This window comes from Balaenoptera musculus, chromosome 9 (assembly GCF_009873245.2).
Source record: "Balaenoptera musculus isolate JJ_BM4_2016_0621 chromosome 9, mBalMus1.pri.v3, whole genome shotgun sequence".
NCBI lineage: Eukaryota > Metazoa > Chordata > Mammalia > Artiodactyla > Balaenopteridae > Balaenoptera > Balaenoptera musculus.
In genome coordinates this window covers 82,940,178-82,959,951 of record NC_045793.1, presented here as the reverse complement: position 1 = coordinate 82,959,951, position 19,774 = coordinate 82,940,178, and the positions used below count along the sequence as shown (strand labels likewise).

The 19,774-nt window shown below is 38.0% G+C and overlaps 1 protein-coding gene across 3 annotated transcripts in view; it reads right to left on the bottom strand.

The window, feature by feature from the left end:
* Positions 1-18,733, bottom strand: part of HGF (hepatocyte growth factor) — an 81,910-nt gene extending 63,177 nt beyond the window's left edge. The window contains exons 1-3 of one of the 3 annotated variants that reach the window (XM_036863601.1): positions 18,663-18,733; positions 18,268-18,394; positions 10,386-10,551 (exon numbers count right to left, since the gene is read on the bottom strand). In XM_036863601.1, the coding sequence (XP_036719496.1) occupies positions 10,386-10,551; positions 18,268-18,355 (254 nt within the window). In that variant the 5' untranslated portion in view covers positions 18,356-18,394; positions 18,663-18,733. Of the gene's footprint in view, positions 1-10,385; positions 10,552-18,267; positions 18,511-18,662 lie in introns of those variants that run through there. The other 2 variants (XM_036863602.1, XM_036863603.1) reach the window with 2 other exon arrangements.
* Positions 18,734-19,774: the final 1,041 nt, after the last annotated feature.

The window sequence follows — 19,774 nt, the reverse complement described above, 5'->3', positions numbered from 1 at the left end:
CAATGGTGTGTTAGTTTCTGCTATATAACAAAGTGAATCAGCTATATGTCCACATATATCCCCATATCCCCTCCCTCTTGTGACTCCCTCCCATCCTCCCTATCCCACCCTGCCAGGTGGTCACAAAGCATCGAGCTGATCTCCCTGTGCTATGCGGCTGCTTCCCACTAGCTATCTATTTGACATTTGGTAGTGTGTATATGTGCATGCCACTCTCTCACTTCGTCCCAGCTTACCCGTCTCCCGTGTCCTCAAGTCCATTCTCTATGTCTGTGCCTTTATTCGTGTCCTACCTCTAGATCCTTCATAAATTTTTTTTTTTAAGATTCCATATATATGTGTTAGCATACAGTATCTGTTTTTCTCTTTCTGACTTACTTCACTGTGTATGATAGACCCTAGGTACATCCACCTCACTACAAATAACTCAATCTCGTTTCCTTTTATGGCTGAGTAATATTCCATTGTATATATGTGCCACATCTTCTTTATCCATTCATTTGTTGATGGACACTTAGGTTGCTTCCATGTCCTGGCTATTGTAAATAGAGCTGCAGTGAACATTGTGGTACATGACTCTTTTTGAATTATGGTTTTCTCAAGGTATATGCCCAGTCGTGGGAATGCTGGGTCATATGGTAGTTCTATTTTTAGTTTCTTAAGGAACCTCCATACTGTTCTCCATAGTGGCTGTATCAATTTACATTCCCACCAACAATGCAAGAGGGTTCCCTTTTCTCCACACCCTCTCCAGCATGTATTGTTTGTAGACCTTTTGATGATGGCCATTCTGACTGGTGTGAGGTGATACGTCATTGTGGTTTTGATTTGCATTTCTCTAATGATTAGTGATGTTGAGCATCCTCTCATGTGTTTGTTGGCAATCTGTATATCTTCTTTGGAGAAATGTCTGTTTAGGTCTTCTGCCCATTTTTGGATTGAGTTGTTTGTCTTTTTGATATTGAGCTGCATGAGCTGCTTGTAAATTTTGGAGATTAATCCTTTATCAGTTGCTTCATTTGCAAATACTTTCTCCCATTCTGAGGGTTGTCTTTTTGTCTTGTTTATGGTTTCCTTTGCTGTGCAAAAACTTTTAAGTTTCATTAGGTATGATTTGTTTATTTTTGTTTGTATTTCCCTTTCTCTAGGAGGTGGGTCAAAAAGGATCTTGCTGTGATTTATGTCATAGAGTGTTCTGCCTATGTTTTCCTCTAAGAGTTTTATAGTGTTTAGCCTTACATTTAGGTCTTTAATCCATTTTGAGTTTATTTTTGTATATGGTGTTAGGGAGTATTCTAATTTCATTCTTTTACATATAGCTGTCCAGTTTTCCCAGCACCACTTATTGAAGAGACTGTCTTTTCTCCACTTTATATTCTTGCCTTCTTTATCAAAGATTAGGTGACCATATGTGCATGGGTTTATCTCAGGCTTTCTATCCTGTTCCATTGATCCATATTTCTGTTTTTCTGCCAGTACCATACTGTCTTGATTACTGGAACTTTGTAGTATAGTCTGAAGTCCAGGAGCCTTATTCTTCCAGCTCCGTTTTTCTTTCTCAAGATTGCTTTGGATATTCAGCATCTTTTGTGTTTCCATACAAATTGTGAATTTTTTTGTTCTAGTTCTATGAAAAATGCCATTGGTAGTTTGATAAGGATTGCACTGAATCTGTAGATTGCTTTGGGTAGTATAGTCATTTTCACAATGTGGATTCTTCCAATCCAAGAACATGGTATATCTCTCCATCTGTTTGTATCATCTTTAATTTCTTTCATCAGTGTCTTATAGTTTTCTGCATACAAGTCTTTTGTCACCGTAGGTAGGTTTATTCCTAGGTATTTTATTCTTTTTGTTGCAATGGTAAGTGGGAGTGTTTCCTTAATTTCTCTTTCAGATTTTTCATCATTAGTTTATAGGAATGCAAGAGATTACTGTGCATTAATTTTGTGTCCTGCTACTTAACCAGATTCATTGATTAGCTCTAGTGGTTTTCTGGTAGCATCTTTAGGATTCTCTATGTATAGTATCATATCATCTGCAAACAGGGACAGATTTACTTCTTCTTTTCTGATTTGGATTCCTTTTATTTCCTTTTCTTCTCTGACTGCTGTTGCTAAAACTTCCAAAACTATGCTGAATAAGAGTGGTGAGATTGGGCAACCTTGTCTTTTTCCTGATCTTAGTGGAAATTGTTTCAGGTTTTCACCATTAAGAACAATGTTGGCTGTGGGTTTGTCATATATGGCCTTTATTATGTTGAGCTAAGTTCCCTCTATGCCTACTTTCTGGAGGGTTTTTATCATAAACGGGTGTTGAATTTTGTCAAAAGCTTTTTCTGCATCTATTGAGATGATCATATGGTTTTTATCCTTCAGTTTGTTAATATGGTGGATCACATTGATTGATATGTGTATATTGAAGAATCCTTGCATTCCTGGGATAAACCGCATTTGATCATGGTGTAGGATACTTTTATTGTGCTGTTGGATTCTGTTTGCCATTTTGTTGAGGATCTTTGCATCTATGTTCATCAGTGATATTGGCCTGTAGTTTTCTTTTTTTGTGACATCTTTGTCTGGTTTTGGTATCAGAGTGATGGTGGCCTCATAGAATGAGATTGGGAGTGTTCCTTCCTCTGCTATATTTTGGAAGAGTTTGAGAAGGATAGGTGTTAGCTCTTCTCTAAATGTTTGATAGATTTCACTTGTGAAGCCATCTGGTCCTGGGCTATTGTTTGCTGGAAGATTTTTAATCACAGTTTCAATTTCAGTGCTTGTGATTGGTCTGTTTATATTTTCTATTTCTTCCTGGTTCAGTCTTGGAGCGTTGTGATTTTCTAGAATTTTTCCATTTCTTCCAGGTTGTCCATTGTATTGGCATACAGTTGCTTGTAGTAATCCCTCATGATCCTTGTATTTCTGCAGTGTCAGTTGTTACTTCTCCTTTTTCATTTCTAATTCTGTTGGTTTGAGTCATTTCCCTTTTTTTCTTGATGAGTCTGGCTAATGGTTTCTCAATCTTGTTTATCTTCTCAGAGAACCATCTTTTAGTTTTACTGATCTTTGCAATCGTTTCCTTCATTTATTTTTCATTTATTTATGAAGTGATCTTTATGATTTCTTTCCTTCTGCTAACTTTGGATTTTTTTTTGTTCTTCTTTCTCTGATTGCTTTAGGTGTAAGGGCAGGTTGTTTATTTGAGATTTTTCTTGTTCCTTGAGGTAGGATTGTATTGCTATAAACTTCCCTCTTAGAACTGCTTTTGCTTCATCCCGTAGGTTTTGGGTCATAGTGTTTTCATTGTCATTTGTTTCTAGGTATTTTTTGATTTCCTCTTTGATTTCTTCAGTGATCTCTTGGTTATTTAGTAGTGTATTGTTTAGCCTACATGTGATTGTATTTTTTACAGTTTTTTTCCTGTAATTGATATCTAGTCGCATAGCAGTATGGTCGGAAAAGATACTGGATACAATTTCAATCTTCTTAAATTTACCAAAGCTTGATTTGTGATCCGAGATGTGATCTATCCTGGAGAATGTTCCATGAGCACTTGAGAAGAAAGTGTATTCTGTTGTTTTTGGATGGAATGTCCTATAAATATCAATTAAGTTCATCATGTTTAATGTGTCATTTAAAGCTTGTGTTTTCTTATTTATTTTCATTATGGATGATGATCTGTCCATTGGTGAAAGTGGCGTGTTAAAGTCCCCTACTATGATAGTGTTACTGTCGATTTCCCCTTTTATGGCTGTTAGCATTTGCCTTATGTATTGACGTGCTCCTATGTTGGGTGCATAAATGTTTACAATTGTTATATCTTCCTCTTGGAGTGATCCCTTGATCATCATGTAGTGTCCTTCTTTGTCTCTTGTAATAGTCTTTATTTTAAAGTCTATTTTGTCTGATATGAGAATTGCTACTCCAGCTTTCTTTTGATTTCCATTTGCATCTTTTTCCATCCCCTCACTTTCAGTCTGTATGTGTCCCTAGGTCTGAAGTGGGTCTCTTGTAGACAGCATATATACGGATCTTGTTTTTGTATCCATTTGGCCAGTCTATGTCTTTTGGTTGGGGCATTTAATCCATTTATATTTAAGGTAATTATTGATATGTATGTTCCTATTACAGTTTTGTTCATTGTTTTGGGTTTTTTATTGTAGGTCTTCTCCTTCTCTTGTGCTTCCTGCCTAGAGAAGTTCCTTTAGCATGTGTTGTAAAGCCAGTTTGGTGGTGCTGAATTCTCTTAGCTTTTGCTTGTCTGTAAAGGTTTTAATTTCTCCATCATATATGAATGAGATCCTTGCTGGGTAGAGTAATCTTGGTTGTAGGTTTTTCCCTTTCATCACTTTAAATATGTCCTGCCACTCCCTTCTTGCTTGAAGAGTTTCTGCTGAAAGATCAGCTGTTAACCTTATGGGGATGCCCTTGTATGTATTTGTTGCTTTTCCCTTGCTGCTTTTAATATTTTTTCTTTGAATTTAATTTTTGATAGTTTGATTAATATGTGTCTTGGCATGTTTCTCCTTGGGTTTATCCTGTATGGGACTCTCTGCCCTTCCTAGACTTGATTGACTATTTCCTTTCCCATATTAGGGAAGTTTTCAACTATAATCTCTTCAAATATTTTCTCAGACCCTTTCTTTTTTCTCTTCTTTTTCTGGGACCCCTATAATTCGAATGTTGGTGTATTTAATGTTGTCCCAGAGGTCTCGGAGACTGTCCTCAATTCTTTTCATTCTTCTCTCTTTATTCTGCTCTGCGGTAGTTATTTCCACTATTTCATCTTTCAGGTCACTTATCTGTTCTGCCTCAGTTATTCTGCTGTTGATTCCTTCTAGAGAATTTTTAATTTCATTTATTGTGCTGTTCATCATTGTTTGTTTACTCTTTAGTTCTTCTAGGTCCTTGTTAAATGTTTTTTGTATCTTCTAAATTCTATTTCCAAGATTTTGGATCATCTTTACTATCATTACTCTGAATTCTTTTTCAGGTAGACTGCCTATTTCCTCTTCATTTGTTTGGTCTGGTGGGTTTTTACCTTGCTCCTTCATCTGCTATGTTTTTCTCTGTCTTTTCATTTTGCTTAACTTACTGTGTTTGGGGTTTCCTTTTCACACGCTTCAGTTTCGTAGTTCCCATTGTTTTTGGTATCTGCCCCCAGTGGGTAAGTTTGGTTCAGTGGGTTGTGTAGGCTTACTGGTGGAGGGGACTGGTGCCTGTGTTCTGATGGATGAGGCTGGATCTTGTCTTTCTGGTGGGCAGGACCACGTCCGGTGGTGTGTTTTGGGGTGTTTGTGAATTTATTATGATTTTAGGCAGTCTCTCTGATAATGGTTGGGGTGGTGTTCCTGTCTTGCTAGTTGTTTGGCATGGGGTGTCCAGCACTGTAGCTTGCTGGTCGTTGAGTGGAGCTGGATCTTAACATTGAGACAGAGATGTCTGGGAGAGCTCTCACCGAATGATATTACGAGTAGCCGGGAGGTCACTGATGGACCAATATCCTGAACTTGGCTCTCCCACCTCAAAGGCTCAGCCCTGACACCCGGCTGGAGCACCAAGACCCTGTCAGCCACATGGCTCAGAAGAAAGGGGAGAAAAAAAAGAAGAAAGAAAGAAAAAAATAAATAAAATAAATAAAGTTATTAAAATAAAAAATTAAAAATATTATTAAAATAAAAAAGTAATTTAAAAAAAAGAGCAACCAAACCAATAAACAAATCCACCAGTGATAACAAGCACTAAAAACTATACTAAAACAAATGGACAGACAGAACCCTAGGACAAATGGTAAAAGCAAACCTATACAGACAAAATCACACAAAGAAGCATACACATACACACTCACAAAAAGAGAAAAAGGAAAATATATGTGTGTGTGTGTATATATATATATATATATATATATATATATATATATAAAGGAAGAGAGCAAACAAATCAATAAACAAATCTACCAATGATAATAAGCTCTAAATCCTAAACTAAGATAAATATAAAACTAGAAACAAATTAGTTGCAGAAGGCAAACCCCAAGTCTACAGTTGCTCCCAAAGTCCACCGCCTCAGTTTTGGGGTGATTCATTGTCTATTCAGGTATTCCACAGATGCAGGGTACATCAGGTTGATTGTGGAGATTTAATCCTCTGCTCCTGAGGCTGCACAGAGAAATTTCCCTTTCTCTTCTTTGTTCGCACAGCTCCTGGGGTTCAGCTTTGGATTTGGCCCTGCCGCTGCATGTAGGACGCCCTCTGGCGTCTGTTCTTCACCCAGAGAGGAGGGGGTTAAAGGAGCAGCTGATTAGGGGCTTCTGGCTCACCCAGGCTAGGGGGAGGGAGGGGTATGGAATTAGGGGCAAGTCTGTGGTGGCAGAGGCCAGTGTGAAGTTGCAACAGCCTGAAGCGCACCATGTGTTCTCCCAGGGGGAGTTGTCCCTGGATCACAGGACCCTGGCAGTGGCGGGCTGCACAGGTTCCCAGGAGGGGAGGTGTGGATAGTGACCTGTGCTTGCACACAGGCTTCTTGGTGGCTGCAGCAGCAGCCTTAGCGTTTCATGCCCATCTCTGGTGTCCACGCTGATAGCCACGGCTCGCGCCCATCTCTGGAGCTCATTTAGGCGGTGCTCTGAATCCCTTCTCCTCGTGCACCCTGAAACAATGGTCTCTTGCCTCTTAGGCAGGTCCAGACCTTTCCCCGGACTCCCTCCCAGCTAGCTGTGGCGCACTAGCCCCCTTCAGGCTGTGTTCTTGCAGCCAACCCCAGTCCTCTCCCTGTGATCTGACCTCCGAAGCCCAAGCCTCAGCTCCCAGCCCCCACCCATCCTGGCGGGTTAGCAGACAAGCCTCTCGGGCTGGTGAGTGCTGGTCGGCTCTGATCCTCTGCACGGGAATCTCTCTTCTTTGCCCTCCGCACCCCTGTTGCTGCGCTCTCCTCCGTGGCTCCGAAACTCCCCCCCCCACCCCCCATCTCTGCCAGTGGAGGGGCTTCCTAGTGTGTGGGAACTTTTCCTACTTCACAGCTCCCTCCACGAGGTGCAGGTCCTGTCCCTATTCTTTTGTCTCCGGTTTTCCTTTTTTCTTTTGCCCTACCCAGGTACGTGGGGAGTTTCCTGCCTTTTGGGAAGTCTGAGGTATTCTGCCAGCATTCAGTAAGTGTTCTGTAGGAGTTGTGCCACATGTAGATGTATTTTTGATGTATTTTTGGGGAGGAAGGTGATCTCCACGTCTTACTCCTCCGCCATCTTGAAGGTCCTCCTCCAGATCATATATTTTTGAAAGCACATAATTTTCTTATAATTTTATGTAGTTCAAATTAGTCATTTATTTCTTAACATTGTAAAAACTTTTAAGTAATTTTAAGTAAGGGGAAATAACTTTTATAAAACAAATATTAAAAAGGTGTTATAAAATTAAAATATTTTAACTATTATTTTGTATTTTTACATAGTGCATTTTATTCTATATCTAAATAACTTCAAAAATTATATGTATAAACTTTGTGCTTTGATTTACATGTAGAGATTTTGAAATGTCCACCTACAAGAACATTTTACAGCTGAAATAGTATTAAAGAACAAACATAAAAGTCTATTTTTGCAACTGTGGCAGAATAACTTGATAAGAGAAAAACTGGCTAATAATATATTTGAATTTTGATCTGGTAGATAGTAAAATTATGCAATACATGTAAAATTTCCTATTTCCCTATTGTAGGGTGTTGGGGGGAGAGAGTTAAATAACCTTGAAAGCACGGTAATTAGATAAAGAATATATATGAAGATAACAACTAAACGAACACCTAAAAAGAAATTTTAAAATTACAGACTCAAATACCTGCCACTTAACATTAAAATAAAAGTGTACCACACATATATAAACTACTACTTTTTTTTCAGTAATATGGCTTTGACATGAGATTGCCTTGCAAGTGACTCATGAGCCCCATCAGGAACATGTGAGATTTGCTTCTGTGAATACAAAGGGGATTCCATCTGGAAAGTGGGTGACAGGGTTTCCAGTTTGCTGATTTCGTTCACCCTTTTCTCTCATTCCATTACAATTCCATATACTCTCAGAAAACTGTATTTGCTTGTATCATTTTACACCTCCATATGGACTGGATCCAAGCTGACAAATTCCATGAGTTGCATATTTTCTTTTAAGTTTGACTTTAGGAGTCTTTCTCTTAGCCTTATTTTAACTATCATCTTCCTTACAATAATTTATTTTGTTGAGTTGTTTATGGCAGAAGGGCAATTCCAGTACCAGTTACTCAGTCATGGTTAGAAATTTTCATCTCTTGAGTCAGTTCATGTGCAGTAATTTTTTGAAACGCTTAGAATCAGGCATTCTGGTCATCTTTCTCATCCAGCAAAACACAACTTCAGTCCCTATAAAGTCAATATTGTTGATACCTTCTCAAGAGGAAAGAAAAGTTGAGACCTCTACCTCATGCCCACTGAATCACAGATGCTTTCACAAAGCATTGTTGATATTTTCCAAACATCTTAATGTGTTTGCCATTGTTTTTCAATGATTCTAGTTCATGTAACAAGTCCTCAAAAAGATCTTTAATTCATTAAGAACCTACTTTCAGAGTATCACAAGTATGTCCATTCGATTCTGAATAAGGAATGTATTTAGTGATTCCAAATAAGTATGTATATATATTTAGGATACACAAGTGTGAAGGATGACACCGTTTCTGAGCAGAGAACTTTAGCTGTACATTGGTATCACTACATGTGGTTTTCTGCACAGGTTGCCATAAATTTGGAGACTAAATATAACTCAACCAGAATATGGTTGAAAAGCGTGAAACCTCATATACATGGGATATGTAAAGTTTTATTAATCTGGTCACATGTGTTCTCCAATGCAGCAAAATCATTTAGTTTCTCCTAAGTAAAACAAAGGGAAAGCTGTTTTGTTTTGTTTTTTTTCTAGGCATAAGGCTGACTAATGTGAAAATCGAGGCTTAGCAATACTTTCCTTACTTGTGGATCCAGGAGAGTGTATTTTCAGATTCAAAGTTAAAAATCAACAATGAGATGTGGTTCTCCCATTCCCTTTGCCCTGCCCTTCTAACCCTGAAAGGGGAAAATACCATAAATCCAACCTCCTCAATTGCCAGAAGAACATCTCCATAAATCTACACAGCTGAGATGTTGATTGAGAGTAGTTTTCTCTAATTTATTTTTTTAAATCTCAAGGCTTTTCTAGGAAAGTCAGGGAAAGAAGGAATTATCATAGGAATTACTTGCAAAGTTAATTCCCCACTCCCAGTGCCAGGAAATATCTCCCTGAAAGTGGCAGTTTGGCTGTAAAAATACTTCCAGAGGAGATCTAAATGAATAGAAAAGAGATAGTCTCTCCTCCTGCTAAATCTATTGAAGACCTCCTCTAACCATGTCCTTTCTCCTCAGACCCATAACACTTACTTCTCTGAGAAAGGCAAGACGAATTTAGGACCTCTTGCCATGACATTACTAAAATCTGTGTTCACATTATGTGTTAACTACCCAAATGTAATAGAGTAGAATTCAAAAGTGACAGGATGCCATGTGCACTCCTGTTAAAGTGGGATGAAATAGGGAATAAAAAGGTGGAAAGTAAGTGTGGGGAGGGAATATTTATGAAGAACTAGGAAATGCATTTTCTTCTGGCAATTTGGAAAACTATTCAGATGAAATTGTCACCTTCATGGCCCCAAACTCCAAGTTTTATCCTCTGGCATACTGGCAAAGTTGTAAGGAATTTTTCCCTGGGAGGTCACAGAGAAACTTTCAAAAGATAAGAAAACTCTCCATTTGAGTTCCCTCCTGCCTCTTTGAATTGCCCCATCACTTTTCACCTAAAACTTCATCATCACTACCCGCTAACTTCTTTTAAACAGCCTCTGCTGCTGACACCAATCCCTCTAGTTTTTTTATCTGATTATCTCAATGTTTTTTATGTACATCCCTAAAGACAATGATACAAGTTGCAGTAAGTTTTGGTTGTTGGGCAACTTCTATTCTGAAAATTCCTCCACTCCTCTTGTAAGGAAAAAAAAAAAAGTTTACTCTGAATAGAATATTGTAAAATATTAGAGAGATAAAAAGTTAATCTAATTGAATTTTAGTTCCTAAAGTTCAATTGTTCATAAGATGAGAAAATATAAATTCCATAACTAAAGCCCCTGTGGATTCTAAAAGATCTCAGTTTATGTGTTCTCCCTTACTCATATTTCCATCAAATGAGAGCTAAGTCTTCTGTTGCAATGAGTTAAAACTAAAATCAAGCTTACAATTTTAAGAGTACATTGCATTGAATACAAAAAAGATGATGATAATGAGTCCATGCCATATTTGGAAAATTATTCTAAGAACGAAATGAAGCAACTTACTTGCAAGTGAATGGAAGTCCTTTATTCCTAATACATCTATTGGCACATTGGTCTGCAGTGTTCATTTTTTTTGTTTTTATCTTCAGTAATGGGTCTTCTTTAATTAGAGTAGTCTTTGCTGACTTTTTGAATTCATGAAGTGTGTTTCTTCTTTTCTTCTGTCCTTCTATTAATAATAATAATTTTTTAAAAACATACGGGAAAAGCTTTTAAGGCTCATATAGAAAAAAAATCCCTAAGAATCATCTACGAGGTAATGATTTTATCTGACAACATACCAGACCTCCAGGGGTTGGGGGGTGGAGTGATGTGGGTAATGATACTCTCAGATACTTAAGAGCAAGAGAGGAATAGTTAATCAGTGAAGAAAAAATAACTTCACATACAGAGTCATTCATCTACATTCTTTCAAATGAAGGATGCTTTTAAAAATTAGGACAGAGTTCACTCTTAAGAAATAAATAACATGGTATTCTCCAAACAGTATGAAAGGAAGTGCCAGGACATATCATATCATGCTGTATAATTAAATCTGTCATTTCCTTCTACAATTGGTCCTTATGTAAGTTATAGTACTAATTAGATAAGCCACTTCAATGACAGGTGAGAAACTTCTCACTAAAAATGGTGCACTGGGTAAATTCTTCTGACTTGGTCTTTAAAGTATTTCATACTATTCATATTTTAGCCCTTTCATTTCCTACATAAGTGTTTTCTGTGCTTTTGGGCACTATTTCTCAGTATCACTGAAGTGTTTGTTTTGAAATCAAGCCAAATGTAGTAAATCAAATGTATGTAAAACTTCATCCTTTAATGTAGCAATATCATTTTTCTTCATCAACGTATTCTACCAGGCCCCTAGATAGCATGAAGCCTCCTATTAAAAAGCTGAAGAGCAAAGCTAAAACATGCCAAGAGACTTAATCTTATGGATAACTTTAGAATAGAAAGAACTTGCTTCTTCATTCTTAATTTGCCCAGAGTTACCTGGTTTCTAATGATAATCACCTCTTCACAATGAGGATCAAATTGTCTAAGAGATTGCAGCTGTCGTAGAACAAGGATGGACATAATGGTGCCCCTCCCCTGCCTGTCAAATTATTTGAATACCCTTATAACAAAGGCAGTAATAATACGTACATTTTTAAGATACGGAAACCAAGACACATGGGAAAATTGACGACTTAGAAGATCTGATTGAAAATCCAGCTGCCTGGCTTCAGAGCCCCCACTCTTAAACACGTATGATGCCATCTCTCTCTAAGACTTGCTAAGAAAGCATGTGGAAATAACGGCTTGTAAACAGTTTCTGAAGATTTGGTTAAAGCTATCGGTAGAGAAGTAACTTGGATGGCAGAACAGGAAATCACTTCTTGGCTTTAAACGTGGTGAAATGTGCCAAGAAAAGAGGGTGAAAATTTTTCTGCAGAAAATTTGGAAATATGGCTTAACAGAGTGAGGTACCAAGAATGGCATCATACTCTTAAGTCTGCCAGCAACCACTGGCTCCAGTTGTTTTACTAAACATGCAGATGCTACCCATTAATATCTATCCTAATCTGGAGTCCACAGTAAATAAGAGAAAACATGAATTCCTCTAAATTTCTGGTTCTCTATAAAACTCCAGAACACAATCCCCAAAAAACTGGTACTAATTTCTGTAATAATGCTTTCATTTTCTTTTCTTTTCTTTTCTTCAACTTTTCTTTGCCCTATAAGATGGAATGGCTATGGTAGAACAGATATAATTTAAAAGACATTTTAACATAGAAATTCAGTCAACCAAATAATCCATCAACATGTTATTTATTGAGTGTGGACCAAATGCCTTGCATAACGTTGGCAGACTGATGATAATTCTGGCATTCTTATTGACTTGCCAAGTGACTTTGTTTAATTACCTTAAATGCTAATATCCCATTACTCAATTTACAAAATGAAAGTTATATTATATTTGAACTAAAAGGAGCTATTTAAACTATAATCATTTGGAAATCAATTTGGGTTAAAAATGTTATGAATATGCAAAGTTTTAGTTTTGTTTTTGAAATTTCATCCTTTAATTTCTGGCATAAGAGAAGAAACCGTTATTCTTCCAAGCAAATAAGTGGTATTATTCTTTTCAAATTTTGGTTTCTGCCACAGGACCATGTTAATGGGAGATAAGTTTCTCCACTAAGAGTTTCTGCTTCTTTTGACATTAGTGCACAATTTCTTAGGTGCTGTGAAATGTTTCACAGCATAAAAATCATCTGAATTCCTGTATAAATTGGAATACTTCTCAGAAACAAATAGTGCTTAATGGATGCAGAAAATCTATTCAAAAAACTATCTGCCAAAGTGGAAAAATTGTGGTATATATGTATGTATATGTATGTATACATATACATATATATATACACATATATATAAAATAAATTCAATTAACTAAAAGTATAGAATTAAAATTGGCCTAATGTATTATGTATTTATTACCTATGTTTAAGTGTGAGAGAAGAACATAAAACTAAATTTTAAAAGTCTAAGACAAACATTGAGTTCAGACATGTATTTTACTAATTACCAAATAAAATAGAATACCTGGTCAATGCTCTGGTTTCTTTTCTCAGAACCATACAACATGAAGGAAGGCACTGAGGATGACTAGAGAAAAGTGGTTTCTGTGGGATCGTTGATTATATTTAATTCTGCAGATCCTCAGCTGTCCTATTGAAATGTGTTAATGCCTGGATGTACCTCATAAAAATAGTCTACTTTTGCTTGCTGATAAACTTTCGATCACTACCTTTCATCTAAAGATCAAAAAGTATCCTGAAAAGCAAATAAATCTATGATTTCCCTTTACTAGATAATAAATAGGAGAGAAAAGCTTGTCTGGGGCTACAAAGCTAATCAGGGGCAATCAGAACCAGATACTAAGATTCCCTTCTCACTCTTTATTTCTCATGACTTAGAAGCTTTCCCTTATAATTCAGTCATATCTACTAGGTCAGTAACTAATTATTCAAAAATGCAAAGTTCAAGCTAGTTGTACGTCATGTAATCCACACATCAATAAAATTAATTCCTTCTTCAATAAAAGAAAAATTCAAAACAGAAGTCATTCAAAAACAGCATCTGAAAATAAAATTCCTTTGCTGAAAATACTTTTAACTTTCTCTTCCATATGTATTAACAACTGATGCTTGTTTTAACAACAGTTAAAAGACAAGCTTAATTTGGGAAGAAACTCAAAAATATCTTTGGATCATATTTTTCCCTACTATTTTTTGTGCATGACTGCTAGTTGAAGTTTATAAACAAAACATTGAAATGAAATCAAAGGGTAAGAGATCACTGCAACTTTGTCATGCTTTCTTATATTTTAAATTGCAACTCCTTTTCCCTCTTCCCTCAGTATGGGAAAACATTCTGTAGCTATATTTCCTGAAGAAACCAAAGTCCCTATTTTGAAATTGAAATCATTAGGCTCTTAGTGAAAAGCTACAAACAGAAAGTAGGGTCAAATGTATCAAGGTGCTTGAAGAAAGACACATTTCTCCCTCTGGTCCCTGGGCCTCACACTCTTTTCTCTCAGTACCTCATATATTTTCTTCTCTGTATGGACTAACCATTGACTTCAAAGAAAAATCATGCAAAGGAAAGGATTTGCAGGGTGTGGAAAGAAGCAGGAATCTGGCTCCACATATTCTGAGAAATCTACCCACATGATTAGTGATTAACAGCTTGAAGTGGCAAGATGTTAAGATGAAAGTACACAAATAATTAATGGAAGGGAATGGTGGTGACTGGAGATTTACTTCCCAAAGGCAAAAATCATAAATACAAGTCCAAATCTTCATTTCTATTATCTAGGACTTGGGTTTCACAAGTGGACAGTTTTCATCCCTTCTTTAGAGAAGGGAACAATATCATAAATAACGATGTCAAGAAGGGATCAAGTCAGATTTAAATCAAATGTTGGTATTTGAGAAGCAGCATAAGTATCTCTTCCAAAAAGATTTACAAATGAAATGATGTTCAATGTGAGAATAGGGACCTCCCTAGATATTTCCCTCCTTCTACTTCCATGCCACTTCCTCATTCATCCTCCTCCTGGTCTCTTCCTTCACTGTCTGTTTCTGCCTGCAGCTCTCCTCCACACACCAACTAAAACAACACTAAACAACACTAAACAGCACACCAACTACAACACACTTCAGTCAGGTATCTTGTCAACTCAAAAACTTCCAGCTGTGACCCATAATGTTTAAAATAGTGTAATTTAGCATGATATTCAAGCATACATGCTAGTCTATCTTACTTTTCCAAACCCAGCCCATACTCCTCCTCCTCAGGTACTCAGTACACCAGCCCTACATGATTGCCTGTCCTTATACTTTCTAACTTCAGTACCTTCAGCCACTTTGTGTTCCCCTGACTTAAGTACTGACCATACTACTACCTGTATTTTCACACTCAACTTGAGTATTGCATACTCCCTAAACCTGGTTTGATCCTCTAAGCTAGAAATGAACTCTCAACCATAACATAATAATACTTCTAACACAGAATTGTTCCTATATTACTTAGCAAAATGGATTTTTTAAAGCGAGTTTCAGTTGATTTCACTGCTGCTGTATTCAATATAAATAAAAGGGAAAATGCACATTGCGTATTTCATTCACATGGATTTGGGTAGGAATCTCAGCTCTATCCATTATGTAAGATAATAAGAAAAAAATAATTAAGTTCTTTAACTTCAGTTTCCTCATGTAAGATGAGTCAATTCAATAATGCCAATCTTATTAGAATTAACTAAGTTTTGTTTTAGAACATGGTCCATAACAGTCGCTCAACAAATGTGGCTTTCATCATCAAAAAATCTACAAACAATAAATGCTGGAGAGGGTGTAGTGAAAAGGGAACCCTCTTGCACTGTTGGTGGGAATGTAAATTGATGCAGCTACTATGGAGAACAGTATGGAGGTTCCTCAAAAAACTAAAACTAGAGCTATCATATGACCCAGCAATCTCACTACTGGGCATATACCCTGAGAAAACCATAATTCAAAAAGAGTCATGTACCACAATGTTCATTGCAGCACTATTTACCATAGCCAGGACATGGAAGCAACCTAAGTGTCCATTGACAGATGAATGGATAAAGAAGACATGGCACATATATACAATGGAATATTACTCTGCCATAAAAAGAAATGAAATTGAGTTATTTGTAGTGAGGTAGATGGACCTAGAGTCTGCCGTACAGAGTGAAGTAAGTCAGAAAGAGAAAAACAAATACCATATGCTAACACATATATATGGAATCTAAAAAAAAAAATGGTCCTGAAGAACCTAGGGGCAGGACAGGAATAAAGACGCAGACGTAGAGAATGGACTTGAGGACACGGGAAGGGGGAAGGGTAAGCTGGGATAAAGTGAGAGAGTGGCATGGACATATATACACTACCAAATATAAAATAGGTAGCTAGTGGGAAGCAGCCGCATAGCACAGGGAGATCAGCTTGGTGCTTTGTGACCACCTAGAAGGGTGGGATAGGGAGGGTGGGAGGGAGACGCAAGAGGGAGGAGATATGGAGATATATGTATATGTATAGCCGATTCACTTTGTTATAAAGTGGAAACTAACACACCATTGTAAATCATTTATATGCCAATAAAATGTTAAAAAAAAAAATGAAGGTATTGGGGTGGAGAGTCAGTAAAAAAAACAAAACAAAACAAAAAAAACAAATGTAGGTTTCTTTCTCACTTGTTCATCTGTACATCTCCCACAGGCTCCTTGATAGTAGGTGCTCATTTAATGTTGTGTTGTTGTTGTTAGAGGGGATTGGATATTTGTATCCAGTGTAGGTGGGAGTAGATAGAGGATAATCCTATGTAAACCAATTCCTATAAAGATGGCTTGGGTCTATTATATTGAACATTTCTTTAAGTTTTCTGAAACTTTTCTAAAAATATCTCTATAATATATTCTGCTCATAACTGGTTGTCACCTCATTATGGTATCCACTTCTTTTTAAATATTGTCTTATTTCACAATAGGTAAAACAGCAGACTCATAAGCTAAATCAAAAAGTATAACCGAAGCAAGTAACAACAAAATTCTAAATGTTCAATGTTAGATGATATAAAAAAGAACAGACTTTCTTTATATGTTCTAAGAGGGCTATCCATGTTTTCCACTTTGAAGAATGTTATTTTTTTAAAAACTATCAAAATAAAGTTGCCACCCAGACAAAGGCAGACCCTCTTTTGTTAACAATTTTAGCATTATCCACTTTAGGAATTATTCTATTACTTGTAATTCCCAACTGGCCTCTCCTTGCCTGCAGCATACTCTTGGGCTGCATTCCCCCTATCCTCAGGAAACGCACTCATTTCAACATTAGCCAAAATGAAATATAATTACAAATGTAAATCTCCTGCCAAAACTTCGCAATGCATGCCAAAAACAAATAGACATTGTCTGTGGTTGATCTACTGTTTGGGTTTTCCACACTGTGTTCCCCATGCATAAGCACAGATGATTCCAGGTAACCATATTCTACTTCAGCCCATCAATAGTTTGATCTTTGAAAATGAAAGTCCTCAAAATATTAGCTGTCATTTCAATTTATAGTCAAAATCCCACAAACCAGCAATGTCATATAAGAATCAATTTTAACATGACCCATCTCAAAGGTGATAACCTGCTAGATTGAACTTTTTTTTTTCACCTCTTCAGAAATCTAACATAAATGTTCTCGAACTGACACTTCCCACACAGTGTTGTTTTCCAAAAGGGACACATCACAAAATTGAAGAAAGCCAGGTGGGACTGATTTTTCTCGTCATTTTGCAAATTCTTGGTGCTTTCAACCTTTGTATTACATTGGAAACTAGATTGGAGGTCTGATAAATGTCATATTTAACTTATCTCAAAAGATATAACTGAGATATATCTCAGTTCTCTGTCTTATATTATTAAAAAAAACTATGTCTACTGTCTGGGCATTTATTCCATTCTTTTATTCCCCTGTGCCCACCTATGATGCTCACTACCTTCTCCCGTTGGCATCCCAGCCACGACAATAATAGAACCAAATACAGATGTTTCCTCTTGCCCTGATAACAACAGAAAACTTCCCAAAGCAGCAAATGAAACCTCTAAACTTCCAGGCAGTATGAACTCCCAAGCAACTCCTTCCCAACCTGTAAATTCTGGGGAGAAAATGGGAGACTGAAGAGAGCAGTTCTACAGCTATAATCAGAGTCACACAATTTTTGCCTCCTTGGCCCTGCAGTTTCAATAGGGCAGGCATCCATACCCAGAAAGAATGAGACCTTAGGAGGGAGGCTTTCTCTTTCATTTTTATAACATGCGTGTACTCAGAGTTTAATCTGCCTTCTCCAAATGAAAACCTGTATTAAGTCATAATTTGGCCCTGAATGTTGACTGAATGATGTGGGGTAGTGGATTGTCATGGAAAATTGTCCTCTGGAAAAAAAAAAAAAAAAACATGTCCTTGCTGTACTGACCATCACTTTCCCCCCCTCTCTTCAGCTTTAAATTTATCCAGACCAGCAAAGTTCAGCCAATGTTAGCATCTCGTTCCCATCCCACCATCCCTGACTATCAGGCTAAGTGAGAGGGGGCTGGATCAATGGGGAGGGGGATGGAAACAACAGAGGGGATGCTAAGTATCTTTTTAAATGCTTTTCAAACAGAAAGAGAATGTCAAAAGAAAGCGAAATGAGAGATTTTAAAAACCCATACCACATACAGAGTTAAGGAAGGATGCTGGGAACAGGGTAAAGAGAGAGCATTAGGAAAAGGAAATGTTAGCAAGAGAGAGTTAAAGAATAATAATAATAAGGAAGAAAAGAGAAAACTAACCTGCATAGGGGATGGCAGTGGGAAGCAGGAGGAGGTGGAGGAGGACGTGCTGCAGCAGAACGGCTGGCAGAAGTTTGGTCACCCACATGGTGCTGCTGGAGGTGCTGGCGGATCCCACTGGCGATGCCTGGGTGAAAGAATCCTGTTCCGACTCAGTGCCTAGAAGAGCCCGGCGGCTCTGAGCTGCTTTTTATTGCGATGAGCTAAGTTTGTTGTGTGATTAACTGGAAAGATCTAGGTCTGAACTCCCTCTTACGGTAAGAAACTGTTTAACAACAGCCCTTCACTCTCTTCCACCCCCCTCCTTTCCTCACCACCCCCCACCCCCCAGCAGCACCAAACAGATCCCAGCTCCCCACGACCCCACCCCCACTCTGCTGAGGAAAGAAACTTACAAAGAGAAGGTCACCTGGCCTGAGGCCAGCTTCAATTTGGAAGTTGGAGCTCCAGCTCCCAGTGGCTCCTATCCGAGCAGGGAAGGGAGGAGCAAGGCTCAGCCCAATAGCTAAATCAAGGCACAGGCAGAGGACCAATTCGCTCAATTTAAGCAGGAAAATACACGTGTTTACATCTCTATTTGGGAAAAGAGGAAGGGGAAGCAGCATAAGAAGAAAGCACAGCACTGCCTTTCTGTCAAATGTGCGTCAGCTGCTAATCTGTCTAGTTCCACTACTAGAGCAATCCAGGGATTCCAAACACGGACACAGGCTCCCCAGGTGGTCAGAGCCCGGGAAGGAGGGGGTAGGCAGGCCGGCAGGCAGAGCGCAGACAGGTCCAGGCCAGGTAGCGAGAGGTCCGGTGAGAAAAGGGTATGTTATTGTGGGGTAAAAATAAGTAAACAAGCAAAACAAAAGCACCCACGGTGTCAGGCAGGAAAATTGCCCCTGCCCAATGGGCTCAAAGCAGGTAGGTTTTTTCAGAAGCTGAGCTAAGCTACCCCAGTCACCACAAAGGTACCAAAAGCACATAGAAGAAATTTGTCTGGTTTGGGGTCTGTGATAAAATCTGGTCATGTACTCTTCGTAAAATGTCTAAGACATTGGGATTACCCACTGCCTCTCCCTGACAGATAAATGTGGCACGGATTACATGTCCTTGTGCACACACACACACACACTCACTCACACATGTGGGTAACTTCTAAGACTAACTTTCACTGGAAATCTCTCAAGGGGGTTGAATTCATAAATAATTCATACCCCTCTCTTCTCTAGCTCCATCCCACCTGCATGCGCTCAGCAGCCTCCGAAAATCTAAGTGGAGAGAAGGCGAGCTTGCATCGGGGTGGCGGCGGAGATAAGGGACAGACACTTGTTATCTAGGGATTTGTCTTTGCACCTTGAGGTGATGCTTTGATTACTTTAGGTAAGAGCTTGCTTGATTTTTAATGGATTTGGGGGTATAGTTGCCCCTGTGTATCTCTGAAATGGGTACAAGTAGGAACAGTGTCTCTGTCCACAGAAGAAAAGAAAGTGGGCATAATGTGGAATGTCTCTGGAGCAGTGTG